Below are 24,419 nucleotides of genomic sequence, written 5' to 3'. Positions count from 1 at the left end.
GATTACGTAGCTTAGCCCTACCAAATATACTCACCGTAACGGGCAGGAACATCTTCACCTGGTGCAGTTCGATCTTCTGCACCGGCACGAAGTATCCCTCGACGAACTTGTACACGATCGAATGCTGATCGTAGTCAAGCTTATCGATCGCGGTTTCCTTGCCGGCTCGCGAATTTCCCGTGATTAAGTAGTGTTCGCGAACGTCGCCCAACTCCAGGAAGAAGTACGCTATATCCGACACGGAGTAGACGTAGATCTTCTGGTGGAACTCGAACCTCTGCTGTTCGTAGTTAAACCGAAAGATGTCGGAAAAGGTGTCCTCTTCGACGGACTGATCGTTCATCTGATTGGCGATGGCGATGTACAGGGTCTGCTCGATCGAGAACGGTTCTATGTTGATGGAATTGTAGCACGGCAGCTCATCGATCACATCGAAGTGATACCCGGTCCAGCGATATAGAGGGCAAACGTTTTCAACGCTTTCGTTCAAATTGATGTACGTGTGCGTCAGATAGAAATGGTTCCCCGCAGTCCACATGTGAACCGTATTCTGATTGGATTGTCGAAACTTTTGTATAATCTCAGTGGTGCCGTCCTCATGAATTTGAAACACGGGCGACCCCTCGTCGAACCCTGGATGAGCTTCCGGGAATTCTTGGTTAGCCGCATTGTCGTAGTAGTTGACCACGGCGACAAACCCGAGCGAAGCGTGCGAAATACAGTCGAAATGTCGTGCTTGAGCCGCCAAGTACTCCTTGTACTTGTGGAACTGTCCCTTCTGTCTCTTGTAGAACGTTACGATGGTTTGGTTCTTGTAGTTCTCCTTGGATTTCCGAATATGCAGTGATGCACCGAAAACGGAGCGTCCCACTTTAAGCAAGCAGATATCGATGGGAAAGCTAACCGGTATGGATCCTCGCTCACGGAAACCTTTGAGGTAGCGATTTTCGGCTGGAAAATTATAGAGTAAATAATGAGATTAAAAGATTACGATCGCTACTCGAGCCACGACGTTATACATCCGCTTAATTCTCGTCGATCCTAACTTCCTTCTCAACAATTCAGTTCAATTCACGCTCCTACCACTACACACAAGAAATAATAGTAATGACTCTCGCAAACAGCTACAACATAAAAAATCAGCATAGGTGATCTCAACATTCAGGTTGGCCAGGAGGAGGAATTCAGACCGACGATTATGAGGTTTAGTGCCCAACAACTGAAGAAAGCGGCCTTCGACTGATGGATTTCGCCGCCTACAGGAACCTGATCAATGGACGGTACCGACGCCCAACTTGGTACAATTCAGCGCGTCTGAAACAACCATATAATGTCAATGCATATACGCAGTAAGATGAGACAGCGTTCATGGACGAAAGGTGGAAGCTCGATCGAGCTTTTCTGGAGGACTATAGCCATTGATGACGCAGTCGAAAGCATCGTCGAATACGTGAACCGCAGATCAAGAAACGCTTAGTTCGACCAGGAGTGCCATGTGGTTTTAGAGAAGAATAATGTAGCCGCAATGCACACTCACGCACTGAAACAAGCGTTGCAGTAATGAGAACCATGAACGTGTTTTTAAATTTACTATTCCAACCAGAGCTGCCAGATGGTTTGATAGAAAATCTGTATCCACGAGGTTAAAAAATCTGTGTCCCATACAAAAAAACTGTGTCCATACAAAAATTGTTGAAAGAAAATCTGTGTTCCATACAAATTGAATCTGTGTCAGAATAAAAATATCTGTGTAATACAGAGAAATCTGTACATCTGGCAGCCCGGATTCCAACCACGGTTGACAGCTCAATGAACGCTTTTTGTTTGTGTTTTGTTCACTCTCAATTCAACTGCGGCGATAGCCGAGCGGCTAGCGTTCGCGCTTGACAATCGCCAGATCCTCGGTTCGATTCTGGTCTGCTGCAAGTTTTTAACTACGATATAGTAATTTTTACTATACACATGGTACCATGGTAAAATTGAATGCACAAAATATTCTAAATAAATGCGAATTTAGTCTGCACAAATCAAGTGGCGTTGTGTATACAATTTAAACCTCTGATATAGTATTTTCAACCGCAACGCTGTTCTCAGTGCGTGAATCTATACAAAGGGATGGTACACAAATTATGTCACGCTAAATTTCGACTTTTTCGACCCCCTCTCCCCCTTTGTCACTTTTTTTTGTATGAGTCCTTCGAAAATTTTGTAAGGTTTGTCACGCTTGGCTTGACCCCCCCCCTTGGAGCGTGACGTTATTTGTGCATGACCCCAAACTGATGTAGAAATAGCAAATTCGCCTATTCCTAGAGAGAAGAAAGCTTCGCCCGCAAGAAGTGGAGTGTCAAAAGATGGAGTAGAGAAACAGTTCTCAAAAGAGGAGGAAGTTCTACTAGAAGCTCAAGCATCCCAAAAGCCGTCTGTTCGATTACGAAATCGTCATCTGCACACACATCTCGTCAACGTTCCAACTTGCCGCTTTTCATTCAGCCGACTAAATTCAAGCCAACAGTAAACGTATAACCGACCAAAGCAATGCTGCAAACGGCGTTCACACTGGCTGTGTAGAGCCAATACCATACTGCGCAACAATTCAACAGCAGCAGGCTATTCAATTGTTTCTTTTCTTCGTCTCTTCATACACAAGTTTCTAATGTCGTTTTCGTTTTTAGGAACTGGGTCGGTGATCAACACATAATCAAACAAACGTCAAGCAAATTGTAGTTCGGTCGAACCTGAATCGGGTTGGGGTTGAAACTGTGATTCAGAACGGGTTGCGCCAGTTCCAACCTAGGTTCAAAAACGAATTCGACATAAGTTTCGAAGTTTCTAAGACAAGACGTGACAGGCCAAAGTACAAAAAAGAAACCAATTGCCTGTCAAAAAAGACCACTTCTCATTGGTCGTTTTGAAAAAGCCTACTTTCACATCGTTGAGTTGGATCGCAACAGGGCACTTTGTTGTTAACCCGGCCGTGTTGCTAGTTCATAGATTAGAGTTTGCATCAAAATTTCGTAAATTTTTCATGAAATCATTTTGTTTCAAATCTATTTATATTCGATGTTAAGTTCAAAGCATATGTTCATACAATACTAAAACATATAAAAAATACCTAAATGAGACCAACACAATGGAAATTGTGTAAATTTTCTCTAAAAATATCGCCGGTTTCGAATTTCAACCTGAGTTTTGAAAAGTGTAGCATCGTCTATTGCAGTCAATTAATGAAGCGTGCAAGAAACAATCAAATTATGCGCCTTGATATTTTAATTTGTTCACAAAATTTGTTCAAAAAGGTTTCTGGTAACACTGGCATTTGTATCGTCAAGGTTATCGGCTGAAAAACAACGGGGCAGTCTTGGTTGAGCTGTCACGTCCTGTCCTAGGTACACTTAACAGCCAGCTTCAATTATCTGTGCTGTAGTAAATAGACAGCGTCATCCAAGCAATTCAGCGTTCTTGCCTGCTGCGCTTTGTGCTATCCAAGCAAGCAGACCGCTGCATAATTTCTCTATGAGAGGTTAGTGACATTTGAACACACGTAGACTAGCACACGGCATAAAAATTAACAAGGCAGGCTCTTTACTGATGTAAATATCAAGATTGATTGTAAACATGTGACGTCACTCCTAACGTACCACATACCTTCCGGATCACTAGATCATTTTTTTCGAAAATTTGTTCGAGGTGGATAGGAATGACATCGTCAAGTAGCTGTCAGTTTTCGGAATATATCACCTTCTTAATATAGTACACCGTGGACTAGCATACGCTCGTCATACACAGTTTGTTTTTGTTTTCCCCAAAGAAACTTGCACACGCTTTCCAGACTCATCAAATGAAATATTACCCTATTTGAAAAAAATACACCCGGATTCTGGGTGTTTTTCGAGACAGAGTGCATATTGTTTTCCTCTAAGGTTTACAACTACATCTACACTAGGGCACCCATACCATTGGGCGTGATAACCACTATACACAGCAACATCGTCACCGTACTTCGCTTGCGTATAAAAGCAAGCCAATTCCACATACACGGAGAAAATGAAGTACTCAAAAGTGAGTTCATTTCACTTAATTCCGGGGGTTCGTGCGTTAACCTAATTTTGAGTTGATGGGGTAGAAGTTGTTTTCATTTGCAGCCATGCGAAAAAATACCTACTGGCTAAGTTCTTTTCACTCAATCGGCAGATCAAATAACTCAACTTTCAGTACTGTGCCACTTACTCAAATTTGAGGTAACGCACAAAGGTTCGGTTTTTGGGTTGTTTTGCTCTTCGCTCTCTGACAACAATAGAAGGAGCGAATGAAATAAGAAGAGAAAAATAACTCAAAAGTAAGTTAAAAAATACTCAAATATGGGTTTTTGGTTTTCTCCGTGTAGAGAATAAATGTAAAGCATTAGTCATCTCCCTGAGCAGGCGCGCTGCCTGTTTGGGGAGCGATAAATCAAGTAGGGGAACTTACGTATTGTCGGCAGCCTAAGCAGTTGAACTTTTAGGGAGGCAATTATACACAACAACAAAGCACAACAATTAACAGGAGACACCTTAACTACACTTGAGCACACTTAATTTATGAATTATTATGCACAAAACACTATTTTGTTCTCTAAATCGTCTATTTTTCCTCACCAAAGTCACGAGGCACTTGTTCTTTTATCGGCAATGCAATTACTATTGTCGGCAACAAAATTGTTCTCTTCGGCAATCCAAAAAAGTACAAAAACTAGGTTATGTTTTGGTAACCTTTCGTATTTGTTGACAATGCCTGAAATTGAACGTCACTCATTATGTTCTACTCGTTGAAAGGGCCAATGCAGAAAAATACAGACTACACTGAGAACAGCATTGCAGTTATAAATAGAAAAGCTGAGAGTCATATTGAATACACAACGTCACTAAATTTGTGCAGACTAAGGCGCCGTCCACAAATTACGTAACGCTCTAGGGGGAGGTGGAGTAGGCTCAAACGTTGCGGCTCACACACAAAATTTACATTTTCATACAAGGACCGTTGCGGAGGAAGGAATGGTCGAACACGGTTCTCTTGATTTGTTCTTATTGCATATCAATTATTGATGCGGCGATCTGGACTATAGAAATTCATACATTTTGCCTTAAGAAAGATGGAACGATTGCAATACGAAAGCTTTATTTATCGTTTTAGCATCACCCCACATCTAGGCGTCGATAGACGCAATCTATGACGAAAGGTCGAGAGACAAAAGGTCGAAAGGACAAAAGGTCGAAGAACAAAAATACCCATATTGCATGGGTTTTCAACAATTTTCCTTGACCAGATGCCGCCATCTTGGATTTCAAAATGGCGTCGAGTATCGATTTTCGTCATCCCCTCGTCGCGCCCGTTCCGAAAATGCCCATATTGCATAGGTTTTCAATGATTTTACTAATTTCAAAATGGCAACGGATATCAATTTTCGTCATACCCATATACCCATATTGCATGAGTTTCCAACAATTCTTACACTCCTGAAGCCGCCACATTGGATTGCTAAATATGGAATTTAGTTAATTTTCTAAACTCATCGTCCAACAATTTTTATTCTATTTTTATCAATTGATAAAGATAGAACCTCTATCATTGTTATTTGAGAGATGTTGTACTGATAGTATCATCATAATATTTTTTTGGGATAGGGATACTATCACTCTATCCTCTTTCTCTGATAGGAACCATTCCCAGTGAACCACGTATCGTATAAGGATGTGCGCCAAAAATCTCATGTTCATACGTCAAAAATCAGAATCGCACAATATGTCAAATCAAAACGAATAAATGTTAACACAAATTGTATATAATTCTCCACTACGATTAATTGTCGACAAAATTTGTTGACAACAAACCATGCCGTAAATAGTATAATCTAGAATCGCATCAAGTTGTATAAACTGACAGATTATATATCAATGCAGATTAGCATCAAATGAAATCGCAATAACTTAGCAAAATTTGCCACCTGAGGTCAGTATCTTCTGGCGGTGGGCTTCAAAGAACAACAAAGCGTGTGTGCTGTATAGCAAACTTCCTTTCATGTTAGCAAATAATCACACCATACACATGTAGCGGTCTGTGGTATAGTGGTATGGTACCGGCTTAGGTATCCAAAGGTCCGGTGTTCGAGTCTCACTGGAAACTTTTTTTTTTATTTTTATCGGAATTTTGTGGCATCGTATTGCTGGCCATGGAAAGTCTGAAAAAGTCGTGCGAAGTGCGTATATGGCCTCCACTTTGGTGTGTATATAGCGTTTTCATGCATTTTATACGAGTGATTTGATTCATATATAATGATGTAAAGCAAAAAATATACCAACCGAAATGTTGACTGGGTTCTCTCATTGATACTATCAGGATGGACAAGAAGTGATAGTATCATCTGGCTGAACTGGTAGTATCAGTTGTCTATCAGATAGATGATTGTATCATCGTCTATCTGATAATTTTGATGCCTGCCCGTGAAATATATTTTTGCAATGAGAATACATATTTTTTTTAGCCGAACACATCAAGGCAAATTGCGAAATTTGTTCAAAAATAAATGAGGACTTACGCATTTTTGGCCAAATCTCACCCCCAACGACGGTACTTGCACATTTGTTTTCAATGTTCCACGATTTTTTTCTGGTTCATGAATATTGTTCGATTCATTCGGATCAACATTGCCAGTAAAATTGATTTGCGTTCCTATTTTTCTCAGTGTATGAGAAAATCAGAATAGGCCCTTTGCAAATCAATGCACTTATGACTTGACACAAAAACATCATCCTCTGATTGCCTGTAGAACAACAGGAGTGTTGCCAAAATAGTTCAACTATTAAAAGACGTATCTTTTATATGTTTCTCAGTATATTGAAGATTACGCCCTACAATCTACTAATAAGAAAGTATTAAAAGGTTCAATTGTTACCAATGCATGCTTTCTTGGCTAATTCCAATAAATTAATTAGTTGTGTTTTATTTTTTCGGTGAATTTAAATCGTGAATAATAAATACACCGCAATTGAACATGGTTTTCTGGCAACCTAGTCCAGCAATAAAAATTGATTGCCGAGGAAATCAAAGTGCATTAATTTCAATTTGTGATTTAAAGCATAAAAATTAAGTATTTTCGAGTGCTTTATATACAAATCACAAGTTCAATAGAGCATAAGTGATCGGTGCGTAGCTTGTGTGAAAAAATTGGCATTGGAGCTGAGAATTGGACCTTTTAAAGTGGTGAGTTTTTGTTAAGCAGTTCTTGTCTTGTTTTATTCGGCAGCTCACGAATGACGATAATTTCGTAAGCATTTATTTGATTTAATGATAAAACCCATGTTTTATAATATTTTTGTGAAAGATGTGATTTACATGGAAGATTATAGTTTAAGGAATATGTTGAGTACATTGAAGTTAACTCTTGTTCCATAGATAAATTTAAACAAGGACGATAAGTTAGTGTTGCCGAAAATACCCTCAGGGTGCCGAAGCCATCATTTACCCTAGAAAAAATCAAATCAGTAGTGTTTTGTTTTGTCGCCGTCCACTGGAGTCAATCGAGTCCACCAATCTCCCAAGCAATCGAACATCGTCAAACGTCAAATTAGTGAACTCGTGCATCGCTTCATGGTTCTCTAACTCGATATTGAGATACCTACCGAATATAGTGTAGTTCAAAAATCTATCATTTGAAAAAAAAATGATTTCCTCTGAATTTTTAAAATCTTATAATTAGGTTTTCTCAGAAACATTTGAAAAATTCAATCAAGGCATTTTTGCAATTTCTCTTCGTAATTGGCTGTTTTTCATCACGCCAATCTGTCATGAAACGGCCTACTTTCCTGCACAGAATTATGCCGTGCCGTAATAGTCATTACGCAACTACAATCAGTTGCGTAATGATTGTTATCGAACGCATTTTCAATACTCAACTGTTTTGAGTTTCGTTATTAATCATTACTCAACAATTTTCAGAAATTGCTAAATAATGGGGATATGATTTCAGATGCCCTCAAGTGATCTTCTACGAAATTGTACAAAATATTGTACGCAACTCGTAGCAGTACTCGATGTTTACAGCACTCGTCGTAATAATCTAATGCTGTAAAAATCATCATTCTACAACTTGTTGCGTAAACTACTACAGTGGGATTCCGTTTTTGGCATGCTCCGTTTTTGGCATGCTCCATTTTTGGCACTCCCCGATTTTGGCAACAAAGTGGATCCGTTTTTGGCAACATTTTTAAAAACCATTAGAGTTTTGAAATTTTTGTAAATGTTATTGTGTCTGTAGTTTTGATCATTTGAATTGCGAGTCAACTACAAACCGACTGCATTGCAGAGCTCCATTTTTGTCGATTATCCCCCAAATCCTTGCCCTAATCCCACTAACTACTAACGGCTCTCGTACGCGCCTATTAACATCGGGATGGTCATTGCTCATGCATTCGCATGAGGCAGTTTCATGAGGCAATTAATCTCCAACAGTATCTCAATTAGAAGACTCTATGACACTACCCCGCACGCCACTACCCCGAATGCCACTACCCCGAACGCCATTACCCCGAAAGCCATTTCCCGAACGCCACTACCCCGAATGGGTCACTACCCCGAACGCCATTACCCCGACTGCATAATATTTTGAGGCTTATGCTAGTTGGAGAGTGGGAGATAATTGTACGATTCCTTACGAGTATTTAACGAGTTTAGCTCAACTATCTTCTTTCTGGCGTTACGTCCCCACTGGGATAGAGCCTGCTTCTCAGCTTAGTGTTCTTATGAGCACTTCCACAGTTATTAACTGAGAGCTTACTATGCCAATGACCATTTTTTGCATGCGTATATCGTGTGGCAGGTACGATGATACTTTTATGCCCTGGGAAGTCGAGAACATTTCCAACCCGAAAAGGTCCTCGACCGGTGGGATTCGAACCCACGACCCTCAGCTTGGTCTTGCTGAATAGCTGCGCGTTTACCGCTACGGCTATCTGGGCCCCTTAGCTCAACTATGTATTTTACAAATATCAGAAGATGTAAAAGCAGTTAGTTTTTTAGCAAATATTTTTTTCGTACCAAGTTTTGTTTGGATTTGTCCTCTAATTTTGCTCATTCCAATGCTCTAAAGAACAGCCTATTTCAAAAAGAAGGGTGAATTTATTATGAAAAGGATATATATAATATGCACAAATTTAGGATGTAGTAAAGTCTCTTGTTGAACGTCGGTACCCATTTCCTTTACTCATTGTGGGTGTCGGGCTACTAGAACTTATGTTTCGTAAACGATGGTGATGGAAGATCACCCTGAGATAGTCACTGCAAGTTTTGTTCCATGGAATACGCTTAAAGACCAATGTTGGAACGTTTCGGACGTTTTCGGAGTTTCTGTAGCACGCCGTTTTATAGGTTAAGCGAGCTCCAACTATTTATTAAGAATGGTTATAAGTAAGTAGTTCAAGTAATACATACAATTTAACTTACAATTGGTCTCCTAGTTTTAGTTCAACGTTAAAGCAACAGGATGACGGTTCGAATTCACGATCTATATGTTTCTACAAATTCTGACTCTGCCTTGTTCGTGTGGTACAAATAATGGTTTAGAGAAGAATGGTTAGCGGATATTACGACAGTGCTATCTGTCAAGGTTTGACGGCTTGTCAATTGATAAGTGTTTGTGACGACGAACAGGGTTGCCTGCGATCGGATTACAGTGGCGTAGGTTTGACCCCAACATCCCCCGACCCGTAATGCAGGTCCAGCACTTCCGGCGGTACTGCGTTACCTTCAACATCACCTCGCTCTGCTGGCTTAATATCCAGGATGGCAACCTTTGTCACAGGACGCCGTAGTACACCGCTAGATGTCTTCACAAGAACCTGTCTGCATCTTCCGTCCCGACCAATGATAACGGAAAGAATTCGCCCACGCAGCCAGCCGTTTCGAACCGATGGATCTACGATGATAGCTAGGTCTCCAACCCTCGGGTCCTTAGTATCTTCGTACCACTTGGTACGGACAGCGATAGTTGGGAGGTATTCCCGCACCCATCGGTGCCAAAATTGATTCACCAGGTTCGTCGTCATTCGCCAGTTGGTCCTAAGGGACTCTGGACGTTCTGGGATGGTCATTGGTGGTTGAGCGACTCCACGCGAGCTCAACAACAAAAAATGATTCGGTGTGAGAGCCGCTTGGGATTCTGTTTCTAGAGGCACAAACGTTAGTGGCCTAGAGTTAACTATGCCTTCTGCCTCTATCATCAACGTCAGAAGTGTCTCATCATCTGGATTTTTGGTGGTCGTTAGGGCTGAAAAAGCGATCTTGATAGATCTGACCAGTCTCTCCCACGATCCACCCATGTGTGGGGCTGACGGTGGGTTAAATACCCACTTGGTTGTAGCGTTGGTGAATACGGCGGACAGATGCTGATTAATCTCTTGGATCTGCTGAATCAATTCGTGACTGGCGCCTAAGAAGTTGGTACCGTTGTCACTCCTGATCTCCAATGGAGCTCCTCGTCGCACGACGAATCGTCGTATTGCCATCTTGCACGCTTCAGTGGATAGCGAATGTACCACCTCTAGATGGACAGCACGGATGGTAAGGCATGTAAACAGTGCCACCCAACGTTTGACCAATGAGCGCCCGACCTTGACCTGGATTGGACCGAAGTAGTCCAGTCCAACAAAGCTGAAAGGTCGAGTGTATGGACTGAGGCGCGCTTCAGGAAGGGGTGCCTCCCGTGGGCTCAATGGTTTGGCCTTGAGAACCTTACACTGCATACAATTTCTTGATAAATTCCGCACCAGCACCCGAAGACATGAAACATGGAAGCGTTGTCGAATTTCATTGACGACTGTCTCATTATTTGCGTGCAGGTAGGAGCGATGGTACCAGTCAACGACCAATTTTGTCACGCGATGTCCTTTTGGGAGAATTATGGGGAACTTAGCATCGTAAGGTATGAAGATTGCTCCAGAAATTCGCGAGTCCATTCGGATCACTCCATATTCGTCTATAAAGGGCGACAGCTTGTAGATAGGGCTGGTTCGTTTCAACCGACACTTATGGCCTTCTTTCATTTTCTGGAGTTGGATAATCTCTTCTTGATACTCGGCTTGTTGCACGAATCGCCATATGGCGTTCTCGGCTTCTTGTACTTCTTCACGGGTAATGTGCGAATATTGTAGCGGCTGCTGCTTCGCTTTTCGTCTGCAGTTGTTGGCAAAACGATAAAGATAGGCAACTGTTCGCCTGAGCCTTTCTAATTTGGAGAAGCGGTCCCAATTGACGATTTCGCTGCTTTCCATTATCTGGTGGACGTTGCATGATCTAATTTCGACATTTGTGCCCTCAGGTTCAGTTTGACGTGGCCAAGACTCCTCAGGCTTCCATAAGAACTCTGGACCCTTAAACCAACGGCTATCGGCTTGCAGATTCGGCCCTCTGGCCCACTTTGTGCCATCGTCTGCGACATTTGCTTTTGATGGAACGTATCTCCACTCTTCAGGATTGGATTTGGAAAGAATTTCTCCTATCCTGCAAGCGACGAATTGTCGGTAGCGCCGGTGATCGGAATGAATCCAGGAGAGCACGGTTTTCGAGTCGGTCCAAAGCATTCGCTTCGATATTGGTAGACTGTGACTGCTACAGAGCGTTTTCATTAGCCTACAGCCTATGACCGCTGCCTGGAGCTCTAGCCTTGGTATTGAGAGTGCTTTTAACGGGGCTACTTTCGCTTTTCCTCCCACAAGTGCGCATTCGAACTTTCCGTTGATGGTGGCTCTGAAATAGGCGACGCAGGCATAAGCAGTCTCACTGCCGTCAACGAAGACATGCAACTGTAAATCTTCGATGTCTGATGACGTAACGCCCGGAAAATAGGCACGTGATATTTGGATCTGTTCGAGTTCCTTGAATTTGGTCGTCCATACACGCCATCTTTCTAGGATTTCTTCGTTTATCGTGTCGTCCCAATCAGCTTTACTTCGCCAGATATCCTGGATTATCACACGTCCGTGGATGAGGAAATGTGACAGGAGCCCCAGCGGATCAAACTGGCTCATTACGCATCGTAAGATGCCTCGCTTGGTAGGGATAACTGATTCTACGTCAACTTCGCTGGAGAATACGAACACGTCTTCGGTCGACCTCCACTGCATACCCAGTACTCGCTCAACTTGGGATCCGCTATCATCAACTATCTTTATTGTTTTCGTCTCGGCTTCCCCGACCCGTCGGAGAACCGCTGTCGAGTTTGAGAGCCAGTTGCGGATAGTGAATCCGCCCAGCCGATGCACTAACTTAACTTCTTCTATGACTTGGCACGCTTCTTCCTCGCTGTCGAAGCTCTCCAGGTAATCGTCGACATAATGTCGACGTACAATCGCCTCCGCTGCTCTTGGATAAGCTTCCGCATGCTCAGTGGCGTTTAAGTTTTTAACGAATTGCGCCGAGCATGGGGAGCTGGTGGAGCCGAATGTCGCAACGTCGATTACGAAGATCTTCGGATCTGGACCGGTTTCATTGGGCCAAAGAAACAGTTGGCTGTATCGGTCTTCTTTTCGGATTTTCAGTTGATGGAACATTTCCATAATGTCTCCCACCACCGCGATCTTGCGTTCTCGGAATCCACAGAGAACATTTGGAAGAGGCTGCACTAGATCCGGGCCCTTCAATAGCATGCTGTTCAAGGATACTCCATTCACTGTTGCTGCCGCATCCCACACAATACGTAGCTTATTCGGCTTTTTCGGATTTCGCACTATTCCGACCGGAAGAAACCACAACCTTCTCGGATCGACAGCATCCAGCTCCTCGTTTGTTGCCTCGTGGATGTACCCCTTCTGTTGATACTGCATTATCTGACGCTGAACGCTTTTGAACAAAGTTGGATCCGTGTTAAAGCGCCTTTCCAGACACCGTAGCCGTCTCACTGCCATGGCGTAGTTATCGGGAAACTCCACGATGTCGTGGCGCCACAGCAACCCGGTTTCAAAGCCGCCTTCGATCCGTCTAGTGGTTTTCTCGAGTAATGCTCTGGCTCGCTTGTCTTCGTCCGAATCAGGGCTCCGATCCACCGAAACTCCTACATTCTCCACCGTGAAGTACTGCTTCACTAGCTCGTGCAGAGTATTGTCGGAATCGCAACCACAGATGTGCAAATTACAACTCGCGATGTTCGACCCGTTCGGCATTGACCCATAGATTGCCCATCCGAGACGAGTTTTCGCCGCTATCGGTTCTCCTACTCGACCTTCACGTAATTGTTGAGTGGCGGTGAGATGCGTATTCTTGGCTCCAATGAGTATTCCAGGAGCTTTGGACTCAAAATCCGAGACTGGCAGCTTTCGGAGATGCTCGAAACGATCAGCGAGCTCTTTGTAGTGCAGCGTTTGAGCCGGTAGCGCTAAGGACTCCACGGTTCTAACGTCTTTCAAAGGATATCGTTTACCTCCTCCGACGCTCGAAATCTCGACCTCCACCTGGCATGAACCTTCCTCTTCACGGCTGATGTTGCTGGTCCAGGTTAGGCAGAGACGGTCTTCGGTTTGTTGGGCTTGCAAAGCATCTGCTATACTCCTTTCCAACAGCGTGACCGAAGAACCTTCATCGATAAAGGCCAGTGTTTCGACGCTCCTTCCTTTACTAAACAGGCGCACCGGCAACATACGGAACAGCGTGGAGCTCTGAGTGTGATGAGCATTCACACCTTCGGTAGGATTTTTGCATGGCGTCATTTCACCTCCTTGTGTTGTCGCCTTGGTTGCAGGCGATGAACTTGCTGTTTCGTTATGCAGAAGTCGATGGTGTCGTGATTGGCACCCTTGTACGTCACAACGCGTGGAGGACCGACATGGTTTTCTTCCGTGTTTCCCGAGACATACCCGACAAAGGTAATGAGTATGAACAACCTTCCACCGATCGTCAGAATCCATCTTTTTGAAGATTGGACATTCCTTCACCCGATGATCCGGATTTCCACAGACCAAACAGGTAATTGGCGATGCTGCCTTGACGAACTCCGTTTTCGGCTTTTCCGTCACCACTATACTGGACGGCGTAGCGTGAGCATTCACGAATCCTTTCTGCTTCTCCTCCTTCTTCGGTTTTGGCCCTTTCTGATCCAACGTGAGAGTGACTTCAGCCGCTGCAGATACCAGGTTCGTCATGAAACGACTGAATACGCGGAGGTCCGTCACCAGAAACTGTCGCTTGAATGTTACCCAATCGAGTTTCAGGTTCGCTGGAAGCTTATCCACAAGCTCCTGTAGCAAGACAGGGTTGGATAGATGAAGCACTTGGCCAGCCGCCTCCAGATGCTCGCAGAAGTTTTGCACTGCCATTCCGAAGGTCACCACTGTACACAGGTTATCCGCTTTCGGTGCCGGAACATCTCGTACCTTTTGTAGTAGAGCATATATTATTTGCTCCGGGCGACCGTACAATAACTGCAGCGTTTGCATCACTTGTGGCACAGATGAGGGTAGCAGTAAGCGGCTACGGACTGCTTCCAAGGCTCCACCTTTCAAACAACGTTGAAGCCTCCCAAGGTTCTCCACGTTGCTGTAGCCGCATGCTTCTGTGGAGGTGTTGAAAGCACTAAAGAACATGGGCCACTCTTCTGAATTACCACTGAACGATGGCAGTTCCTTCGGCATAACGTGTCGCGCCGCGAGTTGGCGAGGCGTTGGTGACGAATTATCGATTTGTGCATCGGGAATCGTTTGCGCGCTGAATGGCGCTTGTGAGACGTGTGGGTTGGTTTGAGGAAGGCTTGTAGGAAGGGGAGGAGGAGCGTAGGAATAGCGTGTATTTATTGAATCCAAATAAGGATTACCTGACCCTACGCTACTGTGAGCATATTGTGAAAAAGCTACCTGGCCTACTGGTGCGAAATTATTTAAGCTACTGGTTACCTGGTACGGGTGGCTTACGTATCCCGATGGCATCGGATGACCTCCTAGCTGTTCCATCGAGCTGACGTATGGTGGCAAACACTGGGCGGAGCTGGTTGGATTCGCCCCTGGGTTGACCCAATTTACACTGGTCACTGGCGTCGATGATCCCGGACGATTCGCTCCTACTCCAGGTTGGAAGTCTCCCATATAACTGGTTGCTTGTCCCACCGCATACGTACTTGATGGTTGATTTGCAGACAAGGCGATCGTAGAAGTAATTTGCGGAAGAAAGGATGTCGATTCGCTTCCATACAGCGAACAGCCTGGTCGCGATGACGTCGTTACTACTGATGTCGCATTTCCTTCTCCAGTAGCGGTGTGCTGCTGTCTCATCCTGGGATTCAATGAAGTCGTCACCGTACTTGCCGACACGGATGTTTGTTGGTACTGGCTGACAGCGACCTGATTCATACGGCTTATCCAGTTTCCGAGACCGCTGCTTCCTACCGTGCTACTGGTTGATTCACATTTCGCGTTGAGAATATCGTACTTTGCTTGCCATGCCTCCTTCTCCAGCTGAAGTTTACGTTGTTCTAACTGAGTTGAGTGCTGCAGTTCGATCTCCCTCAACAGGACGGCCTTGCGCTCCTCTAACAGTTTAAGGTTAAGCTGTGCGAGATCACTAATGGATTCTGCTCCTCCTGTAGAGCCTCTTGTCTTCTGCTGTCCGTCAGTAGCTTGAACATTGGAATCTCCGCCGGTGCTATTGGAAGATGATTTCGCAATACAACCGGCACACCTCCAGTTTTCTTCCTTTTTCCCATCGTCAAAGCCGACGCATCCATAATGCGACCACTTATTACATCCCTCACATTGCACCATATCATCGATGTTATTTGCGAGCTCGCACATCTGGCAATCAAATAGATCGGTCTCCGGCATCCTGGTGTAAGCGTTCCTGCGTGTTTCACCACAATTTTGGAGATTTGTGTTGGAACGTTTCGGACGTTTTCGGAGTTTCTGTAGCACGCCGTTTTATAGGTTAAGCGAGCTCCAACTATTTATTAAGAATGGTTATAAGTAAGTAGTTCAAGTAATACATACAATTTAACTTACAATTGGTCTCCTAGTTTTAGTTCAACGTTAAAGCAACAGGATGACGGTTCGAATTCACGATCTATATGTTTCTACAAATTCTGACTCTGCCTTGTTCGTGTGGTACAAATAATGGTTTAGAGAAGAATGGTTAGCGGATATTACGACAGTGCTATCTGTCAAGGTTTGACGGCTTGTCAATTGATAAGTGTTTGTGACGACGAACAGGGTTGCCTGCGATCGGATTACAGTGGCGTAGGTTTGACCCCAACAACCAACCTGATAGACAATCGTTCCACTATAGCAAGGAAACGTTAATACACTTGTACATGTTAGAAAAATGGCGGTCTCTGATTGCCGTTACATTTGTGTGATCATTAATTTGAATTTCGATGAGACAATCACAATTTTATTTTTATTCAAGACAATGAAGAAATTATGCTGGCAGAAAAGTGGTGAGCAAATCCATAAGAGATCTGTCTGTTTTTACACAAGAAGATAAAAGAAGGGAAAATTTTATATTAGAATTATAGCAGGATTCACTTTAGTGAATGCCTTCAGGATATATTCCTTTAAAAAAGCTGTTCTATGTGGAAACACTAGTGACTAGCTTATCAAACGAATACTTGGAAGAACAGCCTATTTAAGAAAGAAGGGAAAATTTCTGGTGAAATGTTTGCAACTATGACGTGAATGATCACTGTAACAGCATGATGCTATGGCACAACCTATATTCATAAGAAAGGAAAATATTTGTTTAAAAACAAAATTGAAATATGAACACCACCAAGAAGTCCAAATACCGGTGATCACGCAGCTGTTCAACAAGATCATATTGAGGGTTACGGGTTGGAATTCCTCCGGTGGCAGATCTTATACATTGAAAATTTCCTTGGCGCGTCCCTGGGCATAGAGGCACATGTACAAGAATAGTAAATTGACAAAGAAAGCTCTCAGTAAATAAAAGGCTTATTTAATAAAAAGCCCATTCACAAATTTCATAAGGCTGAAAGGGGCAAAAAACGTTGTGGGTGGTTGTCTTCAGAATGTTACAGCCCATACCCAATATGTAGAACTTCCATACAAAAAACGGTACGAAGAGGTGGGTAGGTGTCAAAAATAGCAATTTTTGGCGTTATGAAATTTGTATATTAACCCTTGAACTACAAAAGTGCCCATTGGCTGATAAACAGGCACTGTCTCTGAAAGAATGAGAGGAATATAGTTGCCAACAAAATATTTCAAAAGAATAGCTGACATATAAAAGAAGGAAAAAAAAAGATGAACATTTTACCAACGAATTTAACGCGCCATTAATCCAGCTTTTTACGAGCGTTAATGGCTGCCGCAAAAAGGCTCTCTTTCTGGTAGGGATCAGTCGATTTGACGTTTGGCTTGGGTCCGTTCAATATAAAACGACCCAAGCCAAACGTCAAATCGACTGCTCCTTACCAGAAAGAGAGCCTGTTTGCGGCAGCCATTAGCGCTTTTAAAAAGCTGGATTACTAGTTTTCATAATAGATGCATTTTTGCCCGCAAAATAAGATACTTCACTATATCTCATACTATTCGGGGTAATGGCTCATTCGGGGTAGTGGCGTTCGGGGTAATGGGATGGAGCCCAATTAGAAAACAACCTCTTTTCTTGAGCATTCATGCTGAGTGACCAGCCCACTTAAGTCTGCCAGTGGGGAAACACTGAATGAAACCACTTTCCTTTAGACTTGTTTGTTAAAACACCGCAGTAAAAGAAACAAATCTCGATTACTTTTTCAAATCGACGTAAGTAATTTTCATACGGTTTTGAGAAAACTAATTGAGAAGAATCACAACCTCTCTTCTAAAACTGTTTTAAAATGAATCACCTTTTTAACATTTTTTCGCCGTGTACATCGCTCAAATTTTGCATACAATCAGATCGCGTTCAAAAACTAGGTAGTTTCTATTATTTTCAACAAAAATAATTATAACAAAATGATAAGCCGTTTCATACAGTTACTTTCGACGTTTTTCTACCAGTGTAAAATCGGCTCAAATAGTGTTTTGTTTTGATTCGTGGTTAAGTCACTTTGTCTCTCTATACAGCGGGGCAGCGAAAGTGGTGGTTAGGTTGCGAAAGTTGAAAATCTTGCTTTCGTCGTTTTGTAAATCCGGAAATTAAACGTTCTAAAAGTGAAAAATCTAGTTGGGTAGGAGCGGAACATGTGGAATTTCGCCTGCGAAACACGTAGGATCAATAAAGTAAGTTTATTAACTTTTTTGACTTGAGACTATTTGAACAAGTTTTCGAGAAATAAAGCAAAATAATTTTTCCGGAAATTCATAAAGTAAATTGTATTATTTTAGTGTCAAAATATAATCGATGAAAAGTGTGCATATTTTACTATATCGTATTTTATTTTCTAAGAATTCTACTGTCCCGTTTGATTCCGCCACCATGAAAAAAAAAATGCGGACGCAGTCCAAACTACACTTTTTTTTTCTCAAAAATATAATTGAAGCATGCAATAAATACGATAGAGAGTGTACAAATTTCTAGACTGTGGTATAAGTGTGTATAATATTTTTTCTACATTCCATATTCATTGGAGATTCTGTAAGACGCTAGATTTGTCAAGAGACGATTGAACATTCTTACAAAAAAATCATCAAGGATACGGGTCTGATAAAATAATTATTAAGTTTGTGGTAGTTTAGCATCATACTTAGCAGGCCATGCCTTTAGTACAGATTATGATTACTCAAGCTGTCAAGAAGTGCAGATAGCAAAACTCCACATTGGCGACGAAAGAACTCACGTGATGGCGGAAAACGAAGATTTGAAGAACTACCACTGTGGTAGAATTGCACTTCCGGTATCTACGTTCTGGTTTTGATGGAAATAAGTAATTAGAATTTTTCGAAAATTCTAAATGAAGTAAGTTTTATTAACAAAAACCATTGCCAAAGCGATAGATTCGATCTATCGGGTCTGGTGTTAAATGCTCAAAAGGGAGCTACCGTAGCGACAGTTTTGAACTGTCGGGTCCGGTTGTATCTACATAGATAATAAATGCTTGCCTCAAAAGGGAGCAACCGAAGCAACGGATACGATCTGTTGGGTCCGGTGGTAAGACAAATTGCTCGCCTTAGAGAGGAGCAGCCGTAGCGACAATTTCGAATTGTCGGGTCCGGCGGTAGAGAAAGATGCTCGCCTCAAAAGGGAGCAACCCTAGCGACGGATACGATCCGTAGGGTCCGGTGGAAAAATAGCTCGCCTTAGAAGGGAGCAGCCGTAGCGACAGTTTCGAACTGTTGGGTGCGGCGGTTTGTAGAGAAAAATGCTCGCCTTAGAAGGGAGCGATCGGTTCAGAAATCGATGACCTTAGGAACTAACAATGGTTACGACGGTTTTTCACCAGAGTTGTACAAAATACAACAGCGTGACGACTGAAATGTTAAAATTTTCAGAAAAGTATTTCAGTACAAGCTTACCAAATCTGGTAGCGTGGATAGTTGATTACCAACGGAATCGATCCTTCGAGTGAAGTGGGTGAAAAGGCTACAAATTGGCCGCCCGTGGATGCACTCCAGTATCGCCAGATCAGCTGCACTTACACAAGGAACCAACCGAATGACTGCTTGGGACTAACAGGCATCCTCAGTGTATAAGTGCTGGTGATCTTCTCTATTTTTAGGCAACAATGGCACCTGCCACGTCAGAATGCAGACCAATGAGGGGAAGGGGGAGGAATTGATGATGCATTGAACTGGCTCCCACGTAGACCGTATATTCCACTGCATCCACGCCAGTTCATGCGGGAGTGTATGGATTGGGGGAAAGGCATGGCAGAGAGGTTTGCTTTTGTGGTTAGCAGACTGCCTATACTCCACTGCACTGTGACGTCACGCATCAATTTTGACAGGTACTGGTCCTGTTGTTTACAGTTTGGACTTAGTACTTTTTTCGAATCATTCTTAACGGTTTCTTGTCCGTCTCTGGTTCTAGCGTTTGCTATGAACGAATAGTTTGAGTGTGATAGATTTAGAATGAAAGATAGAAGCAAGTGAGAGATATACAACTATAAAGTACGAGGAAAGGGACGGGCCTGGGATTGAACCCATGACCTTCTGCATATGAAGCAGAAACGGTAGCCATCAGACCACCAACCCCGTCAATTTTCGTTGATTTCATAAGGTATGTTATCAAGCTCAAGTAAAACTCTTTTCAAACAAAACTAGTAAGATGCTTGTTTGTGTATTCTACAAAATTATGAGCCGCGTTTATGGATTATGATATGTAGTTGTTTATGTTTGCCCTTTTGACTACAGTCAATAATTCGTAATGAGATGCTTTGCTTCAGAATCAAAAATTAAAGTGCTAAACTTACCAAATTTTGTCAAATTTTACGCTAGAGCCTAAAAGTCCAACTGATTTTTAATGTGCTTCAAATTAAAGAACTCATGCAGTTTTATAACACCCAGCGTCCTTGTTTTGTAAATACGTCTTTATTACTGTTATTTTTTTTATATTCATGCACTGTTCTAAGGAAATGTCAGGTTCTTAAATAAAGGACACTTAAGCGATTATTAATTTCACATGACCCACAAATACAAATAGTGTACATAAGGCTTCTATAAAAAGCATTTAAGAACTTTAAGCGTTAAAAAATGTAGAACGTTTGTCACAATAACCATTACGGAGCAATATTTTAATAGCATAGTCCAACCCTACGAGAATCTGCTTCGAAATGTAATGTTCCGAAGTTTTGATGCCATATGGTTCCATAAGGATAATGTAATAATACTCTAATGATGTTTTCAAAACCAATAATAATAAAATAAAATGAAAAAAATGGGTTCCGATTTTGGCACGGTTCCGTTTTTGGCAACTGAAATTTTCGACTTTGTTGCCAAGAACGGAATCCCACTGTATTATACAAGCATTATGTAGTGTGGGAAACACACGCGATACTCGATCGAGTTCTTCTCTCGTGTAGGCATCAGTTCTCGGTAACTCACTGAACCCTATATGCATTTTCTAACAGATTTGTTTTTTTTTTTAATTTAAAAATTATACCCAATAAGATGTTTAAATTTTTTTGCTTTTACTCAACTGAAAAATTTTCAAATGATATTTTTCATATCTAGATAAGAAATCAGTACATCAGTAAATTTTGCATCTGTTTCCAGGATGGAAGCCGAACTCCTGCAAGAGCAAATGCTACTGAACTGCCTGCGCCAGCAGCTAGACGAGTTCCACATGCTGTCCTCGATATTCTGCAACCCGGGCGAACTGCACGTGGACGACTACAGCTTCGTGGACAACATCAACGCATACATCGAAGGCGAAACGAAGAGACTGAACGCTAAGCTGGACTACCAACTCAACCTACCACTGCTGAGTGCGGAAAAGGTACAAATTCGCATCGAGCTACCTCATCTCTATCCGGGCATAGAAATTCCACTTTTTGTGGTTCGCTCGGCTTGTTTTCCCCGGGACCAGGAGCGTCTGATTACGGAAAGAATCGAACGCTACATCGACCGAGAAGTGGTGGACAAGAGCGAACCCTATGTGTTCCAGATCGTGTCCTGGATTCGGGACAACTTTGGGGATTTGACCAAATTCGAGGACGCCATCAAGCCTCAGGATCAGCCACCGAACAGTGTGACCCAAGGCACGAAAAGCGACACTTTTGAAAGGTTATGGATTTACTCCCATCATCTGAAAAGTAAAACCAAACGGCAGACCATACTGAAAACAGCGCGGGACTTGGATCTGTCGGGGTTTTCGAGGCCTGGCAAACCGGCGGTCATATGCGTCGAGGGTCGTCAGTCGGATACGCAAGAGTTTTGGCGTACGATTAGACCTATGAAGTGGCAGAAGATTCAAATCAAACTGGCCGAAGTGGAGCCACTGGAATTAGGCGGCGGCGAAGCGGTGGATGGGAGAAGACGTTTTCAAGGTTTCCGCGAGGAGCTGTTCACTGAAGTGAACGACGAGAACGACGAGGAAGTGCCTATGAGTATGAGTTTATTTATGAAATTTTTGGATAAGCACGACAGTGGGTACATTAGGAAGGACATTTTTGGGTTCGATCAAACAGAGAATGTAGTGTAAATGTTGTGTGTATTATGCCGGAAAATTTTTCGGGTGCAATGTCGTTGATATGTATTTTTAATATATTTAATAAAGAATTCAGTTACCTTCAGCCGTTTCAGCGTAAATGTCCGCATGAGAAGCAGTATTCTCCACTGATTGATATTCCATCTCGCCGGTTATCGGTCCACCATGAACGGCTTGGCGACGTCGCCGAACCCAACTGGAGCCATCCGTTGCACTGAGGAAGCTTTGAATGCGTCGCTCCACGCGGTTTTCCAACTCTGGGGTGATGACCAGCGGTTTCCCGGATTCTCCCATGCGCATGTCCGCCATTAGATTGCGGTAGAACACTTCTTTCAGCCCGTCGAGATCATCATCACTGGCTGGTTGGGGATCACTGTCCGGTTCTTGTGGTAGCTCACATCGCACCATATAACTGGGCAGTTTTAACGTCGTTAGTAAGACGAGCACGAGCAAACAATTTAAAAGAAACAACATTTCAACGATCTAACACGACATGTTTCTTAAAAGAATGAAGATGTACTGCGGCAACGTGTTGGCGAGTGGGGATTCGAATTGACCTTGAACTTGGTCCAACTGTTTATGGCTGTGTGCCATTGTTCAGCTCAAGTAAAAAAGAGAGGATTTCGGAACAATAGGCAGTGTACTGAATGTGTGTAGGGGATCAAATTAGGCAAGTATACTAGGGTGGATCAAATTATCGTTTTTGCTCCACGCCGCTTGTTCGATTCTAGATCAAATACTGAGTGTCCTCGCAAAAGTTCAGCTCCTTTGTCCAATTCGTCCAATCGGCCATAGTGTTTACCCATGTGCTCTTGAGGGTTAGAGCCAGTGCTGGGAATGGTAATAGTAGTAGGCTTGAATTTTCGCGAAAATCACGTGGCTCTCCAGTACAGTAGTTCAAAAACGTGTATCTCATCAAGTAGCCTATGTTGAGTGCACGAATTTTCTAAATCATGAGTGTCATTGAAGGCTCTAAATGCGGGAAATGCAGCGGGAAATAGAACATTTTTCTGTAGTAATTCTGGGTTGCCCTTAGCAACGGGTGTTTTGCTATTTTCAAGGCTTTTTGCCTACAGCAGCGATAGGCGTGAGTTTCACTGGCTTCGCTGACTGTCATTGGCTTTGCTTGACTACTGTAGAGTGAATTTCAGATTTTTTCCCAACCCTGGTTAGAGCTACGCTGATACTGATAAATACATTTGTCAGCTACAACTTTGCCAAAAATCGTTTTCAAATAGGACGTCTCAGTAATTGGTTATTGATTTATCTTCTTAGTGATTATTAATTTATCTTCTAAACAGGCCTAGTTGCTGCATCTGGCGCGAAAGATAGCATACACAAATCATGGCTACTATGTTTCACTGCTATATACAGTAATGCCTGCAGAGCAGCTCACTTATTATATCCAAAGATTTTCAAATCATACGTAAATGAAATCAAATAAAAAACTAAAAACAAAATCAATAATTAATTACTGGGGCGTCCTATTTGAAAACGATCTTTTGGCAAAGTTGTAACTGACAAATGTATCTATCAGTATCAGCGTAGCTAACTCTCAAGAGCATATGGACAAAGACCTTTGGCTTAGCTAGAATGTTATTCTGGATGGGGTCTAGGAGGGGGGGGGGGGGAGGTTCTCAGCAAATGCTTGTTTTATAGAAGTAATGTTGATCGCAATAATAAAGATTTTCACAAATTTCGTAATTCTAACAGATTTGTATTGGTTTTATTTATTTGAAATGTTGTCTCATTTCGCGGCACATCAGTGATATTTGTAAATTTCAATTTTTGCTACGGAAAAAATCATTCTTTTTGTAATTCAGTCAAGAATTCTAGCAAAAAAAAAAACTCACAAGGAATGTCCTTTGTGATTCTTCCATGATTTGAACCATGTGATTTGAAGAGATACCTCTGAGAATTCCTACGCGAATTACTTCATGAATTATTTTAGTACTTTTCAGTACTTTCTTCAAGAACTTACCTTTACAGTTTTCATTGAGTTCGTCCTGGAATTCCCACGGAAAATTATTCCCAGACTTTCTGATTTCACCAGAAAATTTCTCGAAAATTCTCTATCGAATTGCTTAAAAATCTCTTGAAGAATTTTGCCAGAGAATGCTTTAGAAATTCTTGTAATCATTTCTCCTGGAAGGTCCTCTTCGTTCTTTTTACATATTAAGTCCAATTGTTAGTTTAAAGTATCCTCCAGTTGTTAGAGATTTTCAGGAATTACTGAGGATTTCTCCAAAAAATAGTGCAACACATTCTAGGGGTCTCACGAAAAATGTCTTCAAGATCATCAAGCAAGAATTCATTCCACTAATTTT

The 24,419-nt window shown here is 42.5% G+C and overlaps 2 protein-coding genes across 2 annotated transcripts in view; one reads left to right on the top strand and one right to left on the bottom strand.

Annotated features, from left to right (window-relative positions):
- The window catches only part of LOC5567458 (RWD domain-containing protein 2A), a 34,571-nt gene extending 12,378 nt beyond the window's left edge, over positions 1–22,193 (top strand). The window contains exon 2 of the mRNA XM_001657408.2: positions 21,159–22,193. Coding sequence (XP_001657458.1) covers positions 21,160–22,086 — 927 coding nt within the window. The 5' untranslated portion in view covers position 21,159 and the 3' untranslated portion in view covers positions 22,087–22,193. The remainder of the gene's footprint in view (positions 1–21,158) is intronic.
- The window catches only part of LOC5567452, a 52,090-nt gene extending 29,393 nt beyond the window's left edge, over positions 1–22,697 (bottom strand). The window contains exons 1-2 of the mRNA XM_021852861.1: positions 22,173–22,697; positions 35–951 (exon numbers count right to left, since the gene is read on the bottom strand). Of these exons, the coding sequence (XP_021708553.1) occupies positions 35–951; positions 22,173–22,566 (1,311 nt within the window). The 5' untranslated portion in view covers positions 22,567–22,697. The remainder of the gene's footprint in view (positions 1–34; positions 952–22,172) is intronic.
- Between the last annotated feature and the right edge of the window lie 1,722 nt (positions 22,698–24,419).

This window comes from Aedes aegypti, chromosome 3 (assembly GCF_002204515.2).
Source record: "Aedes aegypti strain LVP_AGWG chromosome 3, AaegL5.0 Primary Assembly, whole genome shotgun sequence".
Taxonomy (NCBI): Eukaryota; Metazoa; Arthropoda; class Insecta; order Diptera; family Culicidae; genus Aedes; species Aedes aegypti.
The sequence above is the reverse complement of the archived record's forward strand: the minus strand, read 5'-3'. Positions and strand labels throughout refer to the sequence as shown.